Genomic DNA, 18,659 nt, shown 5'->3' with positions numbered 1-18,659 from the left:
TCGTCCGACCTAACACCTGTTTTTCTTATTTTTAATCGAAAGATTACACATTGATAAGAACATTTCCGTAAAAATGAGATTTTCAGGAGCTATCATGATTTTTTAATGATTTTTTAAAATTTGAAATATGCAAGAATGTTGAATTTTTTTTTCACCTCAGCAAGAATGGTGGGACTTAAAATGTGCGTTTGGGCAGCACTGCTTTGAATATTTTCACTTAAGTTCTTGGCAACGCGGTAAATGAAGTGGTGAATCGCAGTACAAAATTCATTAGCAATGTAAACAAACTAAAATGAACCTCTCGCTGTAGAACATTGGATGAAAATGTTTAACCTCACTTTTTTGACATTTCGCAGAGCTTGTTTACATAGACTTGGAATTTTTTTATTCGACCACAGTATGAGAAATTTGATTTGGTTTACTTTTAAATGTGAATATCTTGTATTAACAAGCTCGCTAGGATTTCATTTTTATTTGACGTCATTAGGTAATGTTCCGTTAAATTTGGCATTTGGATTTTTCTTGTCCACGATTCGTTGAAGAAAGCGATTTTATTTGTTGCGATCAATTCAACTTGTTTTGTTTTTTTTGCTAAATTACAACGTTAGCCACAAAACATTTTGATGATCTCTGGTAATTGGTAATCTCTGGTAATCCTTGAAATTATATACATCGCAACATAGGTCTGCACCAGTTGCAGCCGCTCCACCTCGCCGGAATCGAGTTAGCCGATGGTCCAGCCTGCGTCACACTCGGCTGTCGCTGCACCAATGGTAGCTCCCAACCAGGCCTTTGGATTAATTGCTCAAATCGCAGCTACTGCTGGTAGTGTAGCGATCGGCTCCGTCGGTAACACCGTTGGACATGCCCTCATCGGAATGTTCAGCGGTTCCGATTCACAAGAGGCAGCCTCGCTAGGACAGGCTGCCCCGGTATCGGGCGAGGCAAACACTCCGGCAGGACCATGCTCGTGGGAGATCAAGTAAATATCTTGTACCCAAGGCCAGGTCGACTGTGATTCGGAACAATTACCAAATTTAGAAGTCCATATATATAGCGTTCACGTGATACATTTTCCTTGAAGTTGATTGAATAAAAATAGTATAAATGTTGGCCAAATCCTGCAGCACTAGGATCAAAGATAGAGCATTAACACCAACTCACTGTGCTTCGGTGTTTTTTTGCAAACGAACTATCAGGTCTATGTTTTTATTTAGTAAATATTTTAAAAAAATATTAGCTCATTAGGAGTATGACTTATTTTTATTTTGATGGCGCGGTGCAGGGGTGGTTAAAGTGCGAGTCGTATCGTTAAAATCGAACACTTGAAAGTAGTATAAATGATTATAAATGCGACAACAATAAACTCATAACTTTTTTAATGGTTATTTAGCCATAGGTAACGAGGAAATCGGTATGTTTTATTCATGTACAACAAAAAATACTCAGCAATAATGTAACTTATCATTAATTGTTACGTAGTATAAATGATTATAAAATGCCACAACATAAGCTCATAACCTTTCTAATGGTTATTTAGCCATACTGCCGTGATACGCATAACTGTCCCATCTGCATAGGAAACCCAAATGGGACTGTTATGCGGATCACGGCAGCATAGGTAACGAGGCAATCGGTATGTTTTATTCATGTACAACAAAAATTACTCAGCAACAATTTAATTTATTATTAATTGTTACGCGTGATTTTGTCTCCAGTGATTGACCAAAATTGGTCGCTTTTAGAATCTGGTGCGCTAAGCATAACTGTCCCATGTTAATAGCGAATCCCATAACACATGGGACAGTATAGCGACCATACAGCTGCAACAGTGAATTTAGCATTGACAACAATATAACCAGGTTGGTTGCAAGCAGAAAGAACAATACTAGCTGGGCTGCTAGTTGTTTGTGCTACTAATAACACTTGCAGTCTGTCAAATTAACATGATTCTATGATCTAGCTTCAATGACGATGGAATATAGCCGAATCCTAACCCATCAGCGCATTTGATCATGTAATGGATATTATCAACTTTGAAAGAAATACATTTTATTGTTGACTGTTTTTGAGGTTAGAACTTTTATACTATTGTGAGAATGGTCCTCAGCAACTATCCTTCCAAATCAAAGACTCGTGCTGGCAATGGCTTCGTTCAGAAACTGCTGCTGTACATTTGTTTTCGTTAGCTGGACGATTCCCCCGACCTAACCACTTTTCCGACGCAACAAGAGGGAAACGAACGATTCTCATTTGATTTCCGTAGTTCAATTTTGTACATACAGGCACCTATAAATAACCAATCAATTTAATTATGCAGATTTAGGCCATACCGTAAATTTGGCTGACATACCCCGTATCAAGTCCCACACACATAGCACACCATCCTGGCAACCAGATGCGCCCATCTCGGCCTGCCACTGGTCAACACGTTAACAGTGTGGCCCTGGCTGCCAGTAATGACTGTACCGCCCGCCACTTCCAAACATGTCACCAATGACCCTGCTGGTGAAACTCCACGATACACCGAAGCTCCTCCTCGGATGCGTGATGTTGAGCTGGCAACGCTGTGGACGGATTTGAGCCGGCGGATTGCTGAAATAAACTAATGCTTGCTGCCGAACCGCTTCGTACGTGGGCTAAAAAGAATAAGAATTAAGGCACTTGATGACATACTCATTACAGACTGAAAATAAAATGACTTAGAATATACAGTATTTTAAAAGAATAAGTAAAATCTGTCTGCGCCCTAGGTGAGCTTAAAAAATTGCTTGAAACATAGAACTTACTTCGCCCATATGCAGACGTAAATTCCCAATCGATCTGACAACCTTACGTGTACGTTTCCAGTCTCAGAAAATCGATTCGTTCACTCAACCGTGCGACTATCACTTTGTCACCGGCGAGGTTTAAGTTAGTTACCCCATTGTTGTGGGTGTTTTCGGCTTCATATATATCCTGCAATGAAACGTACGTCAATAGTTGTAATAAAAGCAAATAACTCCAAACAATTTACCTTAAAGTTACCAGTCGTTCCCTCCCAGAACTTTAACCGCCCATCTGCACACCCAATCTCTATGAGATCATCAAAAAAGTCCAGATACCAGATCGGCGAAGTCTGGTAACATTTCTTCCGCGCTGAACTTCCTCCTCCAGGTGGCTGAAAACATTCCCCAGCGCTCATCTGCTCTCGGGGTGGGATGAAGCCGTATGATTGGACTTACTCTGACCGCTGCTACATCATAGCCCTTGGTCGAATTATTCCACAAAAACCGAATTCGCAGATCCGCACAAAACCTTTTGGGCATACACGATTATCATTTGTGAAATGTTTCTCTAACTGGACGGTAAAATGAAACCATTCTGGGTTAATATTTTCCTGCATCTCATTCTGATGATTGTGCCTGGTGAAGTTAAACTGTAGTTTTCTCTTCAGTTTGAAAGCAAAACTGGTCGGCGAACTCTCTGGAAACGGGAGACAGCTGATGTTTTTGGATTCCTTGGCAGGATGAAACACATCAGATAGGTAGAGAAAACAGAAAAAACAAAAAAGATGTCATCGATGTTTTATGAGCACTTTTCACTTTAGAGCAGCGTTGTCAGATGGTTTTATATAGTAGGTTTGTTCTAGTATACAGAAGTTGCTCCGGCGCAAACAGAAGCAAAAAATACTCCTTTTTACTCCGGTTTGCTAACGGAAGCAGAAAAAAGAGAAGAGAACATAGGAACGATTTTCTCTCTGTTTGCTCCGGAGTACTTCCACTTTCTACTGGTACTGGAACAAATCTAATATCGGTATAGTTCTAAATAAAAAATAGGTATTCATCGGTGTGAAAATGTATGCTAACCAAAAGTTACCTGCAAATTATTGGTTTTAACTTATAGATCATTCTAATGTTATGTAATCAAACCTACCGAGCTCAATCAATTTCAGAATCGGTTGTTGATCTTCATTTGAAATTTTGATAGTACACACAGAAAAAAAAATATTGGTTGAAATAAGTGTTCCGCTCTTAGCAAAAAACAACCAACGCCCACTTTTAGGTTGAAAGTAATTTTTTTAAATTAATCAAGAATAATAATCAAAATAAAAGTTTTCCTTTTAAGCTAATGAAGCATTGTTATCAAAATAAAAGTTTTATTTTCAAACTAAGAGTATGCGTTGGTTGTTTTTTGCTGAGTGAAAAACTCTTATTTTTACCAACATTATTTTTCTGTGTGTAACCTGGCAGATGGCTGAATCAATTTCTGGATGATTTGATGTGGAAAGGTGAAGACATTTTCTAAAAAGGCCCATACGTAATATTAGTTGATCTTATTATATGAAAATCGTGATTTTTTTGTAAGAAAAAAGAAATCGGTATTTTTAGTAACTTTATTGGTATTGAAATTAAAAATAGGTTTAAATATCGATAAATCGGTATATTCTGCAACACTGTTTTGGGGTTCATCTACGTCAAAACAATGTTTTTGACAAATTGGAATGAACTCTTGGAGTTGATACCCAGTAAACGAAACGGCGAATAGCCAAATTAAAACAGATGCCGGCTAGCGGTAGGCACTGGATCTATGTTATAGGCTACCCGCCGTAACTTTATTTCATATTCCCCACTCGAAGTTCATCCAAATGGTGAAAAAGTATGGAGAATCGAGGTAAAATAGGACAGGGGAATACAGAGTAAAATGGGCAGCTCGAAGAATTTTTGATTTTTTCAGTAGTTAGAGACACCAAATGAACGTGACAGTATTCAGAATTGATCCAGCGATGAAAACGGAAGCTGTTCTGCATATAAAATTTTTTGACGAGAAAGGTCTATTATGCTTCTTGCGGCAGTAATACAAGTAGTAGCAATATGCGCAATTCCTTAAACCTCTCTAGTGATTCATGCAATAAGAATTACCACGAATTACTTATGGCAATAAATTTGAATTACGATTCTCACAATTGTTATACCAAAAATAGGTTTGTATCCGTACTGATTATTGGTAGCATTCCCTGAGACTTCCAGAACCTTTAGTAGTAGCCATTGTTATCATAATCGATTTTTAACGTCAGTCAAAGTTTAAAGCCTAGGGTTTGGTTCGACCTGAAACCGATTGAGTCGGAGTCGGTTGTTATATTTGCGTTATATTTCCGGATTCCGAAACGTGTTTCGATAGGTAGTTTCCCCGAGACTTGTGAAAGCGGTAAAGGCGGCCAAGGCAATCAGATTTGCTTCTTAATGATCAAACGCCGATTTAGAGTTACGATTCGGACAATTACAATAGATTTGGTTTGAGCGAATTTCGATCATTTCCCTGGGTCTTCTAGAACCGGTAGAAGCAGCCAATTTAGATAGAAAATGGCCAGCCAATGATTTAAATTTCCGATTGCAGGAATTGTGCTGTTTAAATTGGTCAGACTGAACTTCCCCGAGACATCCGGAACCGTCACAAATAAGCATTATGATTAATCATGCTCGAAATAAGATTCACGCTGAGTACGTCACTTCCCTGAGAGCTTCATGAATGGCAAATAGGTTTACAATTGTTACTGATTTCATACACATCCGTGATGAATTAATAAAATACATCATTGAAAACATTTAAATGACAACAGAAATATAAAAAAGAAATAAACAACAGCTGATGTCGTTTTCCAGTTATCAAAAGCGACATCTAAAGCAAACACACAGACTAGTTTTCGCGAGCAAATGTCAAAATTCCACACGGAAGAAGGAAAAATATTTCGCGACCTCATTTCGCAAGAGGTGCATACTAAGCTTTAAGCTTTAAGTTCAGTCTGACCAATTTAGACAGCACAATTCCTGCAATCGGAAATTTAAATCATTGGCTGGCCATTTTCTATCTAAATTGGCTGCTTCTACCGGTTCTAGAAGACCCAGGGAAATGATCGAAATTCGCTCAAACCAAATCTATTGTAATCGTAAGTCTAAATCGGCGTTTGACCATTAGGAAGCAAATCTGATTGCCTTGGCCGCCTTTACCGCTTTCACAAGTCTCGGGGAAACTACCTTTCGAAACACGTTTCGGAATCCGGAATGGATTCCAGCGCAAATATGACAACCGACTCCGACTCAATCGGTTTCAGGTCGAACCAAACTCTAGGCTTTAAACTTTGGCTGACGTTAAAAATCGATTATGATAACAATGGCTACTACTAAAGGTTCTGGAAGTTTCAGGGAATGCTACCAATAATCAGTACGGATACAAACCTATTTTTAGTATAACAATTGTGAGAATCGCAATTCAAATTTATTACCATAAGTAATTCGTGGTAATTCTTATTGCATGAAACACTAAAGAAGGTTTAAGGAATCCCGGGAAAGTGTTCCATGGTCTGAATCGTGATTCCAAATTACTGGATTATATTATATAACTAAATTGGTCACTTAACAAAACCGAAGGTCAAACGAATCGTCAACCAATCGGATCAACAACTGCTGTACTTCAAAAATACCGTATGTGCTATAGCACGTTTACCTAATCACCTGGCTGCTTTTTTGTATGCTAGACGGTGGGTACCGGTGTGTGTGAATGATCACGTTTGCGACCGGGTTTGTATTATCGCAAAGTTCTCAAGCGTTGCTATGTGATGCGCGCATTTATGTGACGTTTGTGTGACGAGTCTAGTAGAGCATTCATCATCATTGAGTAGTGTATATCAAATATAAAACATTGATCATTAAATACTAAATATCACGCATTGAATATGAATATTAAACATTGAATATTACATTTTATATATTAAATATCAAATGTTAAATATTCAATAATAAATATTAAATATAAAATAAAAAACATAAAATATTAAATGCACTAAAGATCCGATTTTATCAGCCCCCTCATATTAAAATTGATAGTTGGTAGTATGATGGGCTCTAGCAGTCGAACCAAGTTAAATTCGAGTAAATCCTTTCTTGGGCATATATTTCTTGTCTTATACTACGTTCACACTACAGAGTTAAAACATGTTTTAATAATTAACAACAAGAAAAATGTAATCAAGATAGCGTTAAAACACGTTTTAACTCGTAGTGTGAACGTAGTATTAGGGATCCAAAATATCCAAAAATAAAAATCTGATTTTTTTTTTAAATTTTGCACTGTCAGACCCGCTTAAGGAATATTTAACCTAAATAATCAGAAAGGATTGTGAGACATCTACACTGATAAAATATAAATGAATAATAAATATATAGAGAAATTAATACACCAATAAGTAATTAAATTGGTAAATAAATTAATGAATAATTTCTCGGTTTATAGGCATTAACATAAACATTTCACATATGTTTCAGCACATATCGAAGGACGATGGTTTCGTCTAGCACATTATGCAAAGAACGAAGGGGCGAATGTTTAAGCGGCTTGGTTTATTACAGAGTAAAAAGTAAACAAAAAGAATAACATTGTTACTTACGATACGACCTAATGAAAATTTTCCCCAGAAATAAATGAACATATAAGTAAATAATGAAGGAATAAATAAATGTAAAAATATACTAAATTCAAACCCAGTCGCTTTCGCCTTGAATCGCTTCAAAGCATATATCAGTTAAGATATCTTTTTGTGTTTTTATAGCTATGTTTTGTCTTCTTGGAATTTTGATTCACATGATAATGAGCAAAATATTTTTCATCTTCTGCTTCAAGGTTAGTCTTTCGGATAATTTTTCCACCGCTTTCTCTACTGGCCGTTCAACGACAAAATAAAATAAAAAACAAAGTCGGGTTCTTAAAAGTCCATTTAACAGAAAGTTATAACCATTAGCTGAATTCTAAATTGATGGTCAGATTGACCCCACTGAACATCATAAAATCAGATTGGCCCTGTATGTAAATTATGGAAAAGATGTTAAAAGCCTTTTACAATCTTTTGATAACTGGAAAACGACATCAGCTGTTGTTTATTTCTTTTTTATATTTCTGTTGTCATTTAAATGTTTTAAATGATGTATTTTATTAATTCATCACGGATGTGTATGAAGTCGGTAACCTATTTGCCATTCATGAAGCTCTCAGGGAAGTGACGTACTCAGCGTGAATCATATTTCGAGCATGATTAATTATAATGCTTATTTGTGACGGTTCCGGATGACTCGGGGAAGTTCAGTCTGACCAATTTAGACAGCACAATTCCTGCAATCGGAAATTTAAATCATTGGCTGGCCATTTTCTATCTAAATTGGCTGCTTCTACCGGTTCTAGAAGACCCAGGGAAATGATCGAAATTCGCTCAAACCAAATCTATTGTAATCGTAAGTCTAAATCGGCGTTTGACCATTAGGAAGCAAATCTGATTGCCTTGGCCGCCTTTACCGCTTTCACAAGTCTCGGGGAAACTACCTTTCGAAACACGTTTCGGAATCCGGAATGGATTCCAGCGCAAATATAACAACCGACTCCGACTCAATCGGTTTCAGGTCGAACCAAACTCTAGGCTTTAAACTTTGGCTGACGTTAAAAATCGATTATGATAACAATGGCTACTACTAAAGGTTCTGGAAGTTTCAGGGAATGCTACCAATAATCAGTACGGATACAAACCTATTTTTAGTATAACAATTGTGAGAAGCGCAATTCAAATTTATTACCATAAGTAATTCGTGGTAATTCTTATTGCATGAAACACTAAAGAAGGTTTAAGGAATCCCGGGAAAGTGTTCCATGGTCTGAATCGTGATTCCAAATTACTGGATTATATTATATAACTAAATTAGTCACTTAACAAAACCGAAGGTCAAACGAATCGTCAACCAATCGGATCAACAACTGCTGTACTTCAAAAATACCGTATGTGCTATAGCACGTTTACCTAATCACCAGGCTGCTTTTTTGTATGCTAGACGGTGGGTACCGGTGTGTGTGAATGATCACGTTTGCGACCGGGTTTGTATTATCGCAAAGTTCTCAAGCGTTGCTATGTGATGCGCGCATTTATGTGACGTTTGTGTGACGAGTCTAGTAGAGCATTCATCATCATTGAGTAGTGTATATCAAATATAAAACATTGATCATTAAATACTAAATATCACGCATTGAATATGAATATTAAACATTGAATATTACATTTTATATATTAAATATCAAATGTTAAATATTCAATAATAAATATTAAATATAAAATAAAAAACATAAAATATTAAATGCACTAAAGATCCGATTTTATCAGCCCCCTCATATTAAAATTGATAGTTGGTAGTATGATGGGCTCTAGCAGTCGAACCAAGTTAAATTCGAGTAAATCCTTTCTTGGGCATATATTTCTTGTCTTATACTACGTTCACACTACAGAGTTAAAACATGTTTTAATAATTAGCAACAAGAAAAATGTAATCAAGATAGCGTTAAAACACGTTTTAACTCGTAGTGTGAACGTAGTATTAGGGATCCAAAATATCCAAAAATAAAAATCTGATTTTTTTTTAAATTTTGCACTGTCAGACCCGCTTAAGGAATATTTAACCTAAATAATCAGAAAGGATTGTGAGACATCTACACTGATAAAATATAAATGAATAATAAATATATAGAGAAATTAATACACCAATAAGTAATTAAATTGGTAAATAAATTAATGAATAATTTCTCGGTTTATAGGCATTAACATAAACATTTCACATATGTTTCAGCACATATCGAAGGACGATGGTTTCGTCTAGCACATTATGCAAAGAACGAAGGGGCGAATGTTTAAGCGGCTTGGTTTATTACAGAGTAAAAAGTAAACAAAAAGAATAACATTGTTACTTACGATACGACCTAATGAAAATTTTCCCCAGAAATAAATGAACATATAAGTAAATAATGAAGGAATAAATAAATGTAAAAATATACTAAATTCAAACCCAGTCGCTTTCGCCTTGAATCGCTTCAAAGCATATATCAGTTAAGATATCTTTTTGTGTTTTTATAGCTATGTTTTGTCTTCTTGGAATTTTGATTCACATGATAATGAGCAAAATATTTTTCATCTTCTGCTTCAAGGTTAGTCTTTCGGATAATTTTTCCACCGCTTTCTCTACTGGCCGTTCAACGACAAAATAAAATAAAAAACAAAGTCGGGTTCTTAAAAGTCCATTTAACTGAAAGTTATAACCATTAGCTGAATTCTAAATTGATGGTCAGATTGACCCCACTGAACATCATAAAATCAGATTGGCCCTGTATGTAAATTATGGAAAAGATGTTAAAAGCCTTTTACAATCAGTTATAATACAATACGTTATAATCCATTTAAAACGAGTGTATTGCTAGTTAGGCACTTTTCAATAAGTTAGGTCCTTTCATAATCAGTTCGGTCATAAAAATCAATTAGGCCCTTTTATAAATTGTTGTAAAATCGCTATCAAAATTCTTCATAATCAAATGTTGCGTTATGTATGTGCTCAGGTAGATATTTGTTAATGGAAAACATGAAATTTCAATTTGTTACATTTTGCAGTTAGGCCCTTTTCAAATGTTTGGATAGAACTGGGTAGAGCTAAATTGTAATTGTAATTGTAAATTTATTAGCTTACGATACCCTGTTGGTTACATTTGTATATCTTATGTCAGGTCAAGGAAAAAAAAAATAAAAAAAATATAATGAAATTATAAATTCAGAATCAAAACAAGTATGACCCAAAAAAGCTCCTACGCCTTTCACCAGTAGCTGGTCGAAAACACTTTACGGTGCGATCTTTTCAATTTCGTCCGAATTCTTCGCGTCTAGCAACTGAATCTTTTTCCGGAAGTGTTTTTTGATTGATCTGCAAATTATCATGCTTCGATCACTGCCCACTAGGTTGATGGTGATTCCGTTCTGCTAAAGAAGTGGGAAGAAATACAATCTATAGGATCACGAGAATGAGTCACACTTACCGAATCTACCGGTGCGTCTAATTCGATGTAGATACGTTTCGCAATCGGCTCGTCCCTGCTGATCCATCGGCAGGTCGAAGTTGACGACAATGGTCATCTGTTCGACGTCGATACCTAAGACGAAAGAATCTCTCCGTAACCTGGTGCTGTAGCTAGAATCAAGTGGTGGAACTTACCCCTGGACAAAACGTTCGTTATAATCTGTACCTTCTCTAGTCCGGTTCGGAATCGATCTAGAGCGTCCAACCGTTGCTCCACCGTTAGATCACCGGACAGTACCGCTACCGAGTGACCATCCTGGGACAGCCTGCCGGTCAACCAACCGGCCGTTTTGCGTACCTGTTTCGATCGATTAACAGTTCTGAAAATAAGTTTACTTGGAGTTTACAACTGTCCTATACATCATATGACAGAAAATGATCGCTTGTCCGACGGTAATCACACAATTTCTCGTCCTGGTTGCGGAACTTGACGTAGTACTGTTTGATGTTATCGAGTGATTTTTGCTCCCGCGCCTGCCGAACGACTATCGGATTGGGTACGATGTACTCGGCAAACTCCATCACCTCGCGCTCGTACGTGGCCAAGAAGAACACCGACCATAACACTCGCCTCGTCCAGTACAAAAAGAGAAAACTAGGTCGTACGTCCTGAACTATATACCCCAGTCCATTAGCTTGCCGGGTGTTCCGATGATGATATGATTAGTCAGCTTCGCCCCTTTGATGGTCTCCTCACCGCGAACGGCGTAAGGAAGTTTGATTTCCGGACAAAACTTTGCCATTTTGGCAGCTACTTCCCCCTTCTGAATTGCCAGCTCATACGTGGGGGAAAGTCAAATCACCTGCAGATAGTTTTTTAACTGATGGACTCAACTGAGCATTGCCAGCACGAAGGCAGCGGTTTTTCCTATTCCCGACTGACTCTGGGCGATTATATTCCGTGGCGGGCCGGTCAACAGAGTAGGTAGAGCCATCTCCTGAATCTTGGAAGGGGCGTTGAAACCCATCGCATAGACTCTCTGTAGTAATTCCTGCTTCCTGTGCAAAGCTTCGAAAGTTTTAAACAACCAATCCTTCTGATGCACCTCCAGATCCAGCTTTGATTCTACTAGACCTTAGCGAACATCTTTCATTAGCAAACTTGCATCCGCCGGGCTAAAAGATTAGTCATAGATAATTTTAAAGCTGATACTGAATATTTCGGGAGAAAATTTAGAACAGGACGTAAGCAACAATGAGATTCTCTTTGGGGTCTTTCTCTTCTGTTTATTACTCGGTCGTTTCAATATTTAGTACTCAACTCTTTGCCTAATATTTTAGTAAAAACCATCGGCTATGTACTGGAAAATTAGTGCAAAGTGTTATAGTGACGTCATAATAATCGAAGGAGAAAGTAAACAAAGAGAGGCTCTCAATGTACCCTATGTCCTATTAAAAATTTTCTGCAGATTTCGACTTACTTGAATGCCTCTGCATCTTCCGCGGAGGAAGTTGTTTCTCCATTTTCTCTTGCAGCTTGTTTTTCTTCTGGAGCTGCTAGAGTCAGAATTTCCGTAGCTACCGAACTCCAAACATCAGGTGCAGCTTTGGTTCTACTGCCGGTGGAATAGGTTTTTCCGCATTCTTTTTCTCTGGACTGCCAGCCGCCGGCTCTGAATCCTTATCCTTGGTGATATGTACTCAGTTCGCTAACTTATTTGTATTAAAAAGAAAAATTCAAATCCCATCCCAATGATCGCTTCAAAAATAGGTTATAACAAAAAAACACTTACCGAGTGCAGAAATTTCTTGATCCGTCGTCTTTTTGACCCAGCTATCAGCAGCGCTTGCCATCGTTTCGATCAGGTATTAAAATTCAATAGCAAGGTACAAAGTATGGGAAATCGTCCTGAATCAGCACGGTTACTGTCCCTCGGGTGGTTTATTCCTTGCAATTCGCTGAAATTTTGACCAGAGCGACCTTGCGGAAAAAACGATGCCTTCTTTTGCCTGCTCACTTCCCTGCCATGAAACCGATGATGAGCGCTTATTCCAAACGGTTAGCCGATTGAACATGACGTGCCATTATGTTTGTTCTGTGAATTGATAAGGACATCTAGATATGCAAAGGAATGTTTGGAGGAGGGATGCTACTGGTAAATACATACCGAAAGAGAAAGTCCATTCCGAGCATATTGATGTTGTGTTTTCTGTTGACCCATTATCACTGCGTTCTCTTGCTGGGTGATTACCATGATATTATGTTGTTGGTGTTCGATCTGAAAAAAAATCATGATAAAAAATATCCGTAAATGAGTTAACTCGAGCTTTTTAAAGAAGAATAGGGTATTACATTACAATGTACTAAACACGGTACTGATCCTTTCGAAATAAAAAAAGGTAATAAAAATGTCTCACCTTGCCGCACCAACTGAATAAAAAAGTCCTCCTGCACACCGCATGGTACAGTATAGTATGCTGCTGCTACTGTGCTAGAATGTGCTGTTGCTATCTTTTTTGCAGTTGGTCAATGGTCTTTTACATTTGGCTTGGATCTATTGCACTAATTGCGGTTGCTGACCAGGTTGTACCGTCGGTTGAACGTTATTGCTACCGACCTTTAGGATAATGGTCATGGTCTGGAGGAAATCTTAATTTTCTGATGTTATGGTTGAAGGTGGTTCTGGTGCTGAGCTTGCTGTGAAATGTTGACGATAAGCACTCGAATAGTGATTGCTTGCTGCTGCTGGAATGGAATCACGAGCACTGTGGAGGCAGTGATATTTTCATGCAAGGAACTGGTAGGAACCAAGGCTGGAATATGACTTTTGTGCATGACTCCGATTTCCCTAAATCAAGAAGGCAACCGCTGGTAAAAATAGTGGCAGACAAGTTTTAATGTGCCGATGAAATGTTTTCCGATGTGTCCATCATTCGTAAACTCCTGTTGTTCGTTTGAGCAGTAATTGCTATGTGGTCCTTTTTGAGGGGTTGTTGGCTATTGCTGGATAGGGAGTTGTTGGTACTGCTGCGGTTGCATCGATTTAATGTTGATTGGCGGATTGCCAGATCCAGGATGTTGAGACAAGATTAGTTGAGCTGATTTGCTTTGTTCGGGTGTGCTGCAAATAATATTAATTATTTAAATTTAATTGTTTGAAACTAGAAACAATCACATTTCCAGTAATATTTTTAAGCTTACTATTCAAATTCGATATATTGAATTTCTAAACTACGAAATATTGACAGGTTGCGATGAAAAAAATACAAAAAATTACCAATCTTGTGTTTTCTTATATTTTTTCATTGCAACCTGTCAAAATTTCGCGAGCCTCCGTGCGAAATAATACCGCTGACCATTATTTCGCAAGGAAAAAGTTTGCCTTGGTGACAGCGCATAGAAAGCAGCGCCATCTCGCGGAAGTATTATGAGACTTATCGTTTGTCGAACCGTGTCTCAGCTAACTTCATTTTTCGTTATCGTTTTCGCGAGAGCTGCGTTCCGCTTACGAAATGGAAACGAAAAATTTTTTCGCGAACATTTCGCGACGTTTTTTATGCATAGGTTTTGTATACACTCTTAAATAAAAGTAATCTAGAAATGACTAGATTTTAATCATTCTGAAACTAAACTAGGTTTAGTCTTTACAATGATTACTCTTCTGATTGAAATTTAATCATTGCTCTGATTATTTTGGTTTTAGTTAGAAAATGATTAATTTTTTATCCAACACTGTTCCATTATTCTCGTGTGTTCCCTGCAGTTTGTTATTGTTTTACAAAATTTTGCGGCGAATGAACATTTTTATTTTTTGGTTCAGAATTTAAGGTAAGTAAATAAATAGGCTTGAAGAGTAGTTTCCATTTGCTGAAAACGTTATTTTGTCCACAGTTGTAGGAGGACATCCTCTGGTGGTCAAAATAAATTCTCAATGTGATACGGAACCAGGTTCTGGAAGCGATAATCAGTCGCTGCAGTTCAGTCGGACTTAAAGTAATCTTAGTTTCTATTGTGAGTATACCGGACAAACAAAATGATCACAGGTTTGCCTGCGCTTCCGACAGCTGGTTTGCGTTATAAAGTCCCGGGGACACTCGGGCGCAGTTCTTATGCGTCATAATATTAAGCTTTTATTGCGACACAGTATCCCACATATCGACTGTGACCAAAGATTCGAAACGATAGTGCGTAGTATTGTCCGGGAGATTATGACGCACAAGAGGTGTTTATAGGATCCGAAAATAAATCTCACCTTATGACGCACGTCCGGATCTTACGACGCAGGCTGGCGAGTCATAATGTTCTGTTCGCAGTACGACCACCGAACGTTGTGGCTCTAGCATGTCTTCGACAAGTGTGAACGTCGCGTATAAAATATATGAAAGAATATTGGTGTCTGTGCACGGTACTGAATCGGATCGGAAAGGTGTAAATTTGGCTTTAACCCTTTCATGCCCAACTTTTTTCTCGTGCATGTAGGGTTTTAAAACTATTTTTCCTCGAAAACGGTGGGGTCCAGGAACGCGAAAAGCCTTTTTTCATAAAGATAGGTGCTTCCCTCGCAGTGCTAGAAGCTGCTCAAATTTTATCTTCCAATACTCAATACAATTCCCTACAATATTTACAATAGTCCAATTGCGTGGAAAATGTAGCCAAAGACAGTCTAAATTGATAAGTTTTAGCAATTTTCAATAATATTGCCACATAACTTTTTATAAATATTAAAATCAATAAAGCTCTTTTATGATTTGTGATAAAATTGTTATCAAATTTTTTAATAATAAATTATTGTGTTATTTACGTGTTCGGTTAGATAGATTTAAACGGAAAATATAAAAATTCGATTTGTTAACATTTTGCAGTTTGGCCCTTTTCAAATATTTGACAAGATTTACAATACTATGCTATATTTCACCCTAAGGAGGAAAATTTGGTAAAAACCAAAATTTCTCACTAGGGTGAAAATTTGTTGGTAAAAACCAGTCTTTGTACAGGAGGGCACAAATCCTTATTTCATACTATGTTGCGTTTCGGCTTCGCCTAATCAGAAACCGACACTAACACATTGTCGGAATAGATTAGCGCCGGCTTGACGCAAATCCCTTAAAACTAAAACACACTATGTGTTTCAATCAAACGACTGATCAAACGTGATGCCCCGTTCGAGCAGAAGTTCTGTTAATGCCGATGAGACACAAGTGAAACCGAAACTTGTCTTGGCTTAGCAGGCCTATGCGAAAGCACTATGCTATATTTCACCCTAAGGAGGAAAATTTGGTAAAAACCAAAATTTCTCACTAGGGTGAAAATTTGTTGGTAAAAACCAGTCTTTGTACAGGAGGGCACAAATCCTTATTTCATACTATGTTGCGTTTCGGCTTCGCCTCATCAGAAACCGACACTAACACATTGTCGGAATAGATTAGCGCCGGCTTGACGCAAATCCCTTAAAACTAAAACACACTATGTGTTTCAATCAAACGACTGATCAAACGTGATGTCCCGTTCCAGCAGAAGTTCTGTTTATGCCGATGAGACACAAGTGAAGCCGAAACTTGTCTTGGCTTAGCAGGCCTATGCGAAAGCACTATGCTATATTTCACCCTAAGGAGGAAAATTTGGTAAAAACCAAAATTTCTCACTAGGGTGAAAATTTGTTGGTAAAAACCAGTCTTTGTACAGGAGGGCACAAATCCTTATTTCATACTATGTTGCGTTTCGGCTTCGCCTCATCAGAAACCGACACTAACACATTGTCGGAATAGATTAGCGCCGGCTTGACGCAAATCCCTTAAAACTAAAACACACTATGTGTTTCAATCAAACGACTGATCAAACGTGATGTCCCGTTCGAGCAGAAGTTCTGTTTATGCCGATGAGACACAAGTGAAGCCGAAACTTGTCTTGGCTTAGCAGGCCTATGCGAAAGCACTATGCTATATTTCACCCTAAGGAGGAAAATTTGGTAAAAACCAAAATTTCTCACTAGGGTGAAAATTTGTTGGTAAAAACCAGTCTTTGTACAGGAGGGCACAAATCCTTATTTCATACTATGTTGCGTTTCGGCTTCGCCTCATCAGAAACCGACACTAACACATTGTCGGAATAGATTTACGCCGGCTTGACGCAAATCCCTTAAAACTAAAACACACTATGTGTTTCAATCAAACGACTGATCAAACGTGATGTCCCGTTCGAGCAGAAGTTCTGTTAATGCCGATGAGACACAAGTGAAGCCGAAACTTGTCTTGGCTTAGCAGGCCTATGCGAAAGCACTATGCTATATTTCACCCTAAGGAGGAAAATTTGGTAAAAACCAAAATTTCTCACTAGGGTGAAAATTTGTTGGTAAAAACCTGTCTTTGTACAGGAGGGCACAAATCCTTATTTCATACTTTGTTGCGTTTCGGCTTCGCCTCATCAGAAACCGACACTAACACATTGTCGGAATAGATTAGCGCCGGCTTGACGCAAATCCCTTAAAACTAAAACACACTATGTGTTTCAATCAAACGACTGATCAAACGTGATGTCCCGTTCGAGCAGAAGTTCTGTTTATGCCGATGAGACACAAGTGAAGCCGAAACTTGTCTTGGCTTAGCAGGCCTATGCGAAAGCTTTATGCCCAGAAACCAGTCTTTGTACAGGAGGGCACAAATCCTTATTTCCTTAGGGTGAAATATAGCATAGTGCTTTCGCATAGGCCTGCTAAGCCAAGACAAGTTTCGGCTTCACTTGTGTCTCATCGGCATAAACAGAACTTCTGCTCGAACGGGACATCACGTTTGATCAGTCGTTTGATTGAAACACATAGTGTGTTTTAGTTTTAAGGGATTTGCGTCAAGCCGGCGCTAATCTATTCCGACAATGTGTTAGTGTCGGTTTCTGATGAGGCGAAGCCGAAACGCAACATAGTATGAAATAAGGATTTGTGCCCTCCTGTACAAAGACTGGTTTTTACCAACAAATTTTCACCCTAGTGAGAAATTTTGGTTTTTACCAAATTTTCCTCCTTAAGCTTAGTATGCACCTCTTGCGAAATGAGGTCGCGAAATATTTTTCCTTCTTCCGTGCGGAATTTTGACATTTGCTCGCGAAAACTAGTCTGTGCGTTTGCTGTTAGATGTCGCTTTTGATAACTGAAAAAGGACATCAGCTGTCGATTATTTCTTTTTCGGATTTCTGCCTTCATTTTTTGAATGTTTTGAAACAATTTTTAATATTTCACTTAATTCGTCACTGATGACCAAGACAACTGTGTAACCTTTGGCCATATTCAAAAACTATCCCTTGGAGTATTGATTCATGTTCAGTATAGATCAAACTTGGAGGAAACTGTATTCATATACACAGAATCTTTTATTTTTGTTTGTGTTGTCAAAGTGACGGCTAAGACCGTGTGGTCCATCCTGCCAATACACCGAATACGTAGTGATGTTTTCTTACGGAATTAATAATCGTTCATCTAATCTGGAAACATCATAAATGAAAATCATGAAATACGTAATACGTAAAAAAAGTTAAAAAAGTATTTTGTAAACTTTGGAAATCGCCAAAAGAATAATGAACTATTTTCGACTTTTATTAATGTATGTCATTGAAAGGGGGATCCCGCGGATAGTCAATCGAATACAGGAGCATTACCAGAGGGAGCTCTTGCACTCTCCACTGATGTTGCGATGACTTGCTAATATCACTACAGAAGACGAAATATTTTGCCATGCAGGATACGGAACGGAATGCTCCACATTCGGAAGCAATTTAATTAATTGAATTAATTAAATTAATTCAATTCAATTTATATATCGTTT

The 18,659-nt window shown here is 37.9% G+C and overlaps 1 protein-coding gene, 2 long non-coding RNA genes and 1 pseudogene across 3 annotated transcripts; 1 reads left to right on the top strand and 3 right to left on the bottom strand.

The window, feature by feature from the left end:
• Positions 1–731: 731 nt before the first annotated feature.
• Positions 732–986, top strand: LOC131696427 (hemiasterlin resistant protein 1-like). The gene has a single exon (XM_058984968.1). The coding sequence runs from the start codon at positions 732–734 to the stop codon at positions 984–986; it is 255 nt and encodes an 84-aa protein (XP_058840951.1).
• A 1,549-nt stretch (positions 987–2,535) lies between these two features.
• Positions 2,536–3,946, bottom strand: LOC131677260 (uncharacterized). Its single transcript, XR_009303320.1, has 3 exons — positions 3,916–3,946; positions 2,790–3,499; positions 2,536–2,639 (listed from the first exon to the last, which is right to left on the bottom strand). It is a non-coding gene; the product is annotated as an uncharacterized LOC131677260 (long non-coding RNA).
• Positions 3,947–10,764: 6,818 nt separating this feature from the next.
• On the bottom strand, positions 10,765–12,022 carry LOC131696426 (DEAD-box helicase Dbp80-like; annotated as a pseudogene).
• A 630-nt stretch (positions 12,023–12,652) lies between these two features.
• LOC131676607 (uncharacterized) lies at positions 12,653–13,479 on the bottom strand. Its single transcript, XR_009303210.1, has 3 exons — positions 13,266–13,479; positions 13,016–13,126; positions 12,653–12,943 (listed from the first exon to the last, which is right to left on the bottom strand). It is a non-coding gene; the product is annotated as an uncharacterized LOC131676607 (long non-coding RNA).
• Between the last annotated feature and the right edge of the window lie 5,180 nt (positions 13,480–18,659).

This window comes from Topomyia yanbarensis, chromosome 1, assembly GCF_030247195.1.
Source record: "Topomyia yanbarensis strain Yona2022 chromosome 1, ASM3024719v1, whole genome shotgun sequence".
Taxonomy (NCBI): Eukaryota; Metazoa; Arthropoda; class Insecta; order Diptera; family Culicidae; genus Topomyia; species Topomyia yanbarensis.
This window is presented reverse-complemented; position numbering and strand designations above follow the sequence as displayed.

What these genes read in the sequence shown, in the direction of transcription:
- LOC131696427 (XM_058984968.1), top strand. Translation starts at nt 732, where the DNA reads ATGGTCCAGCCTGCGTCACACTCGGCTGTCGCTGCACCAATGGTAGCT.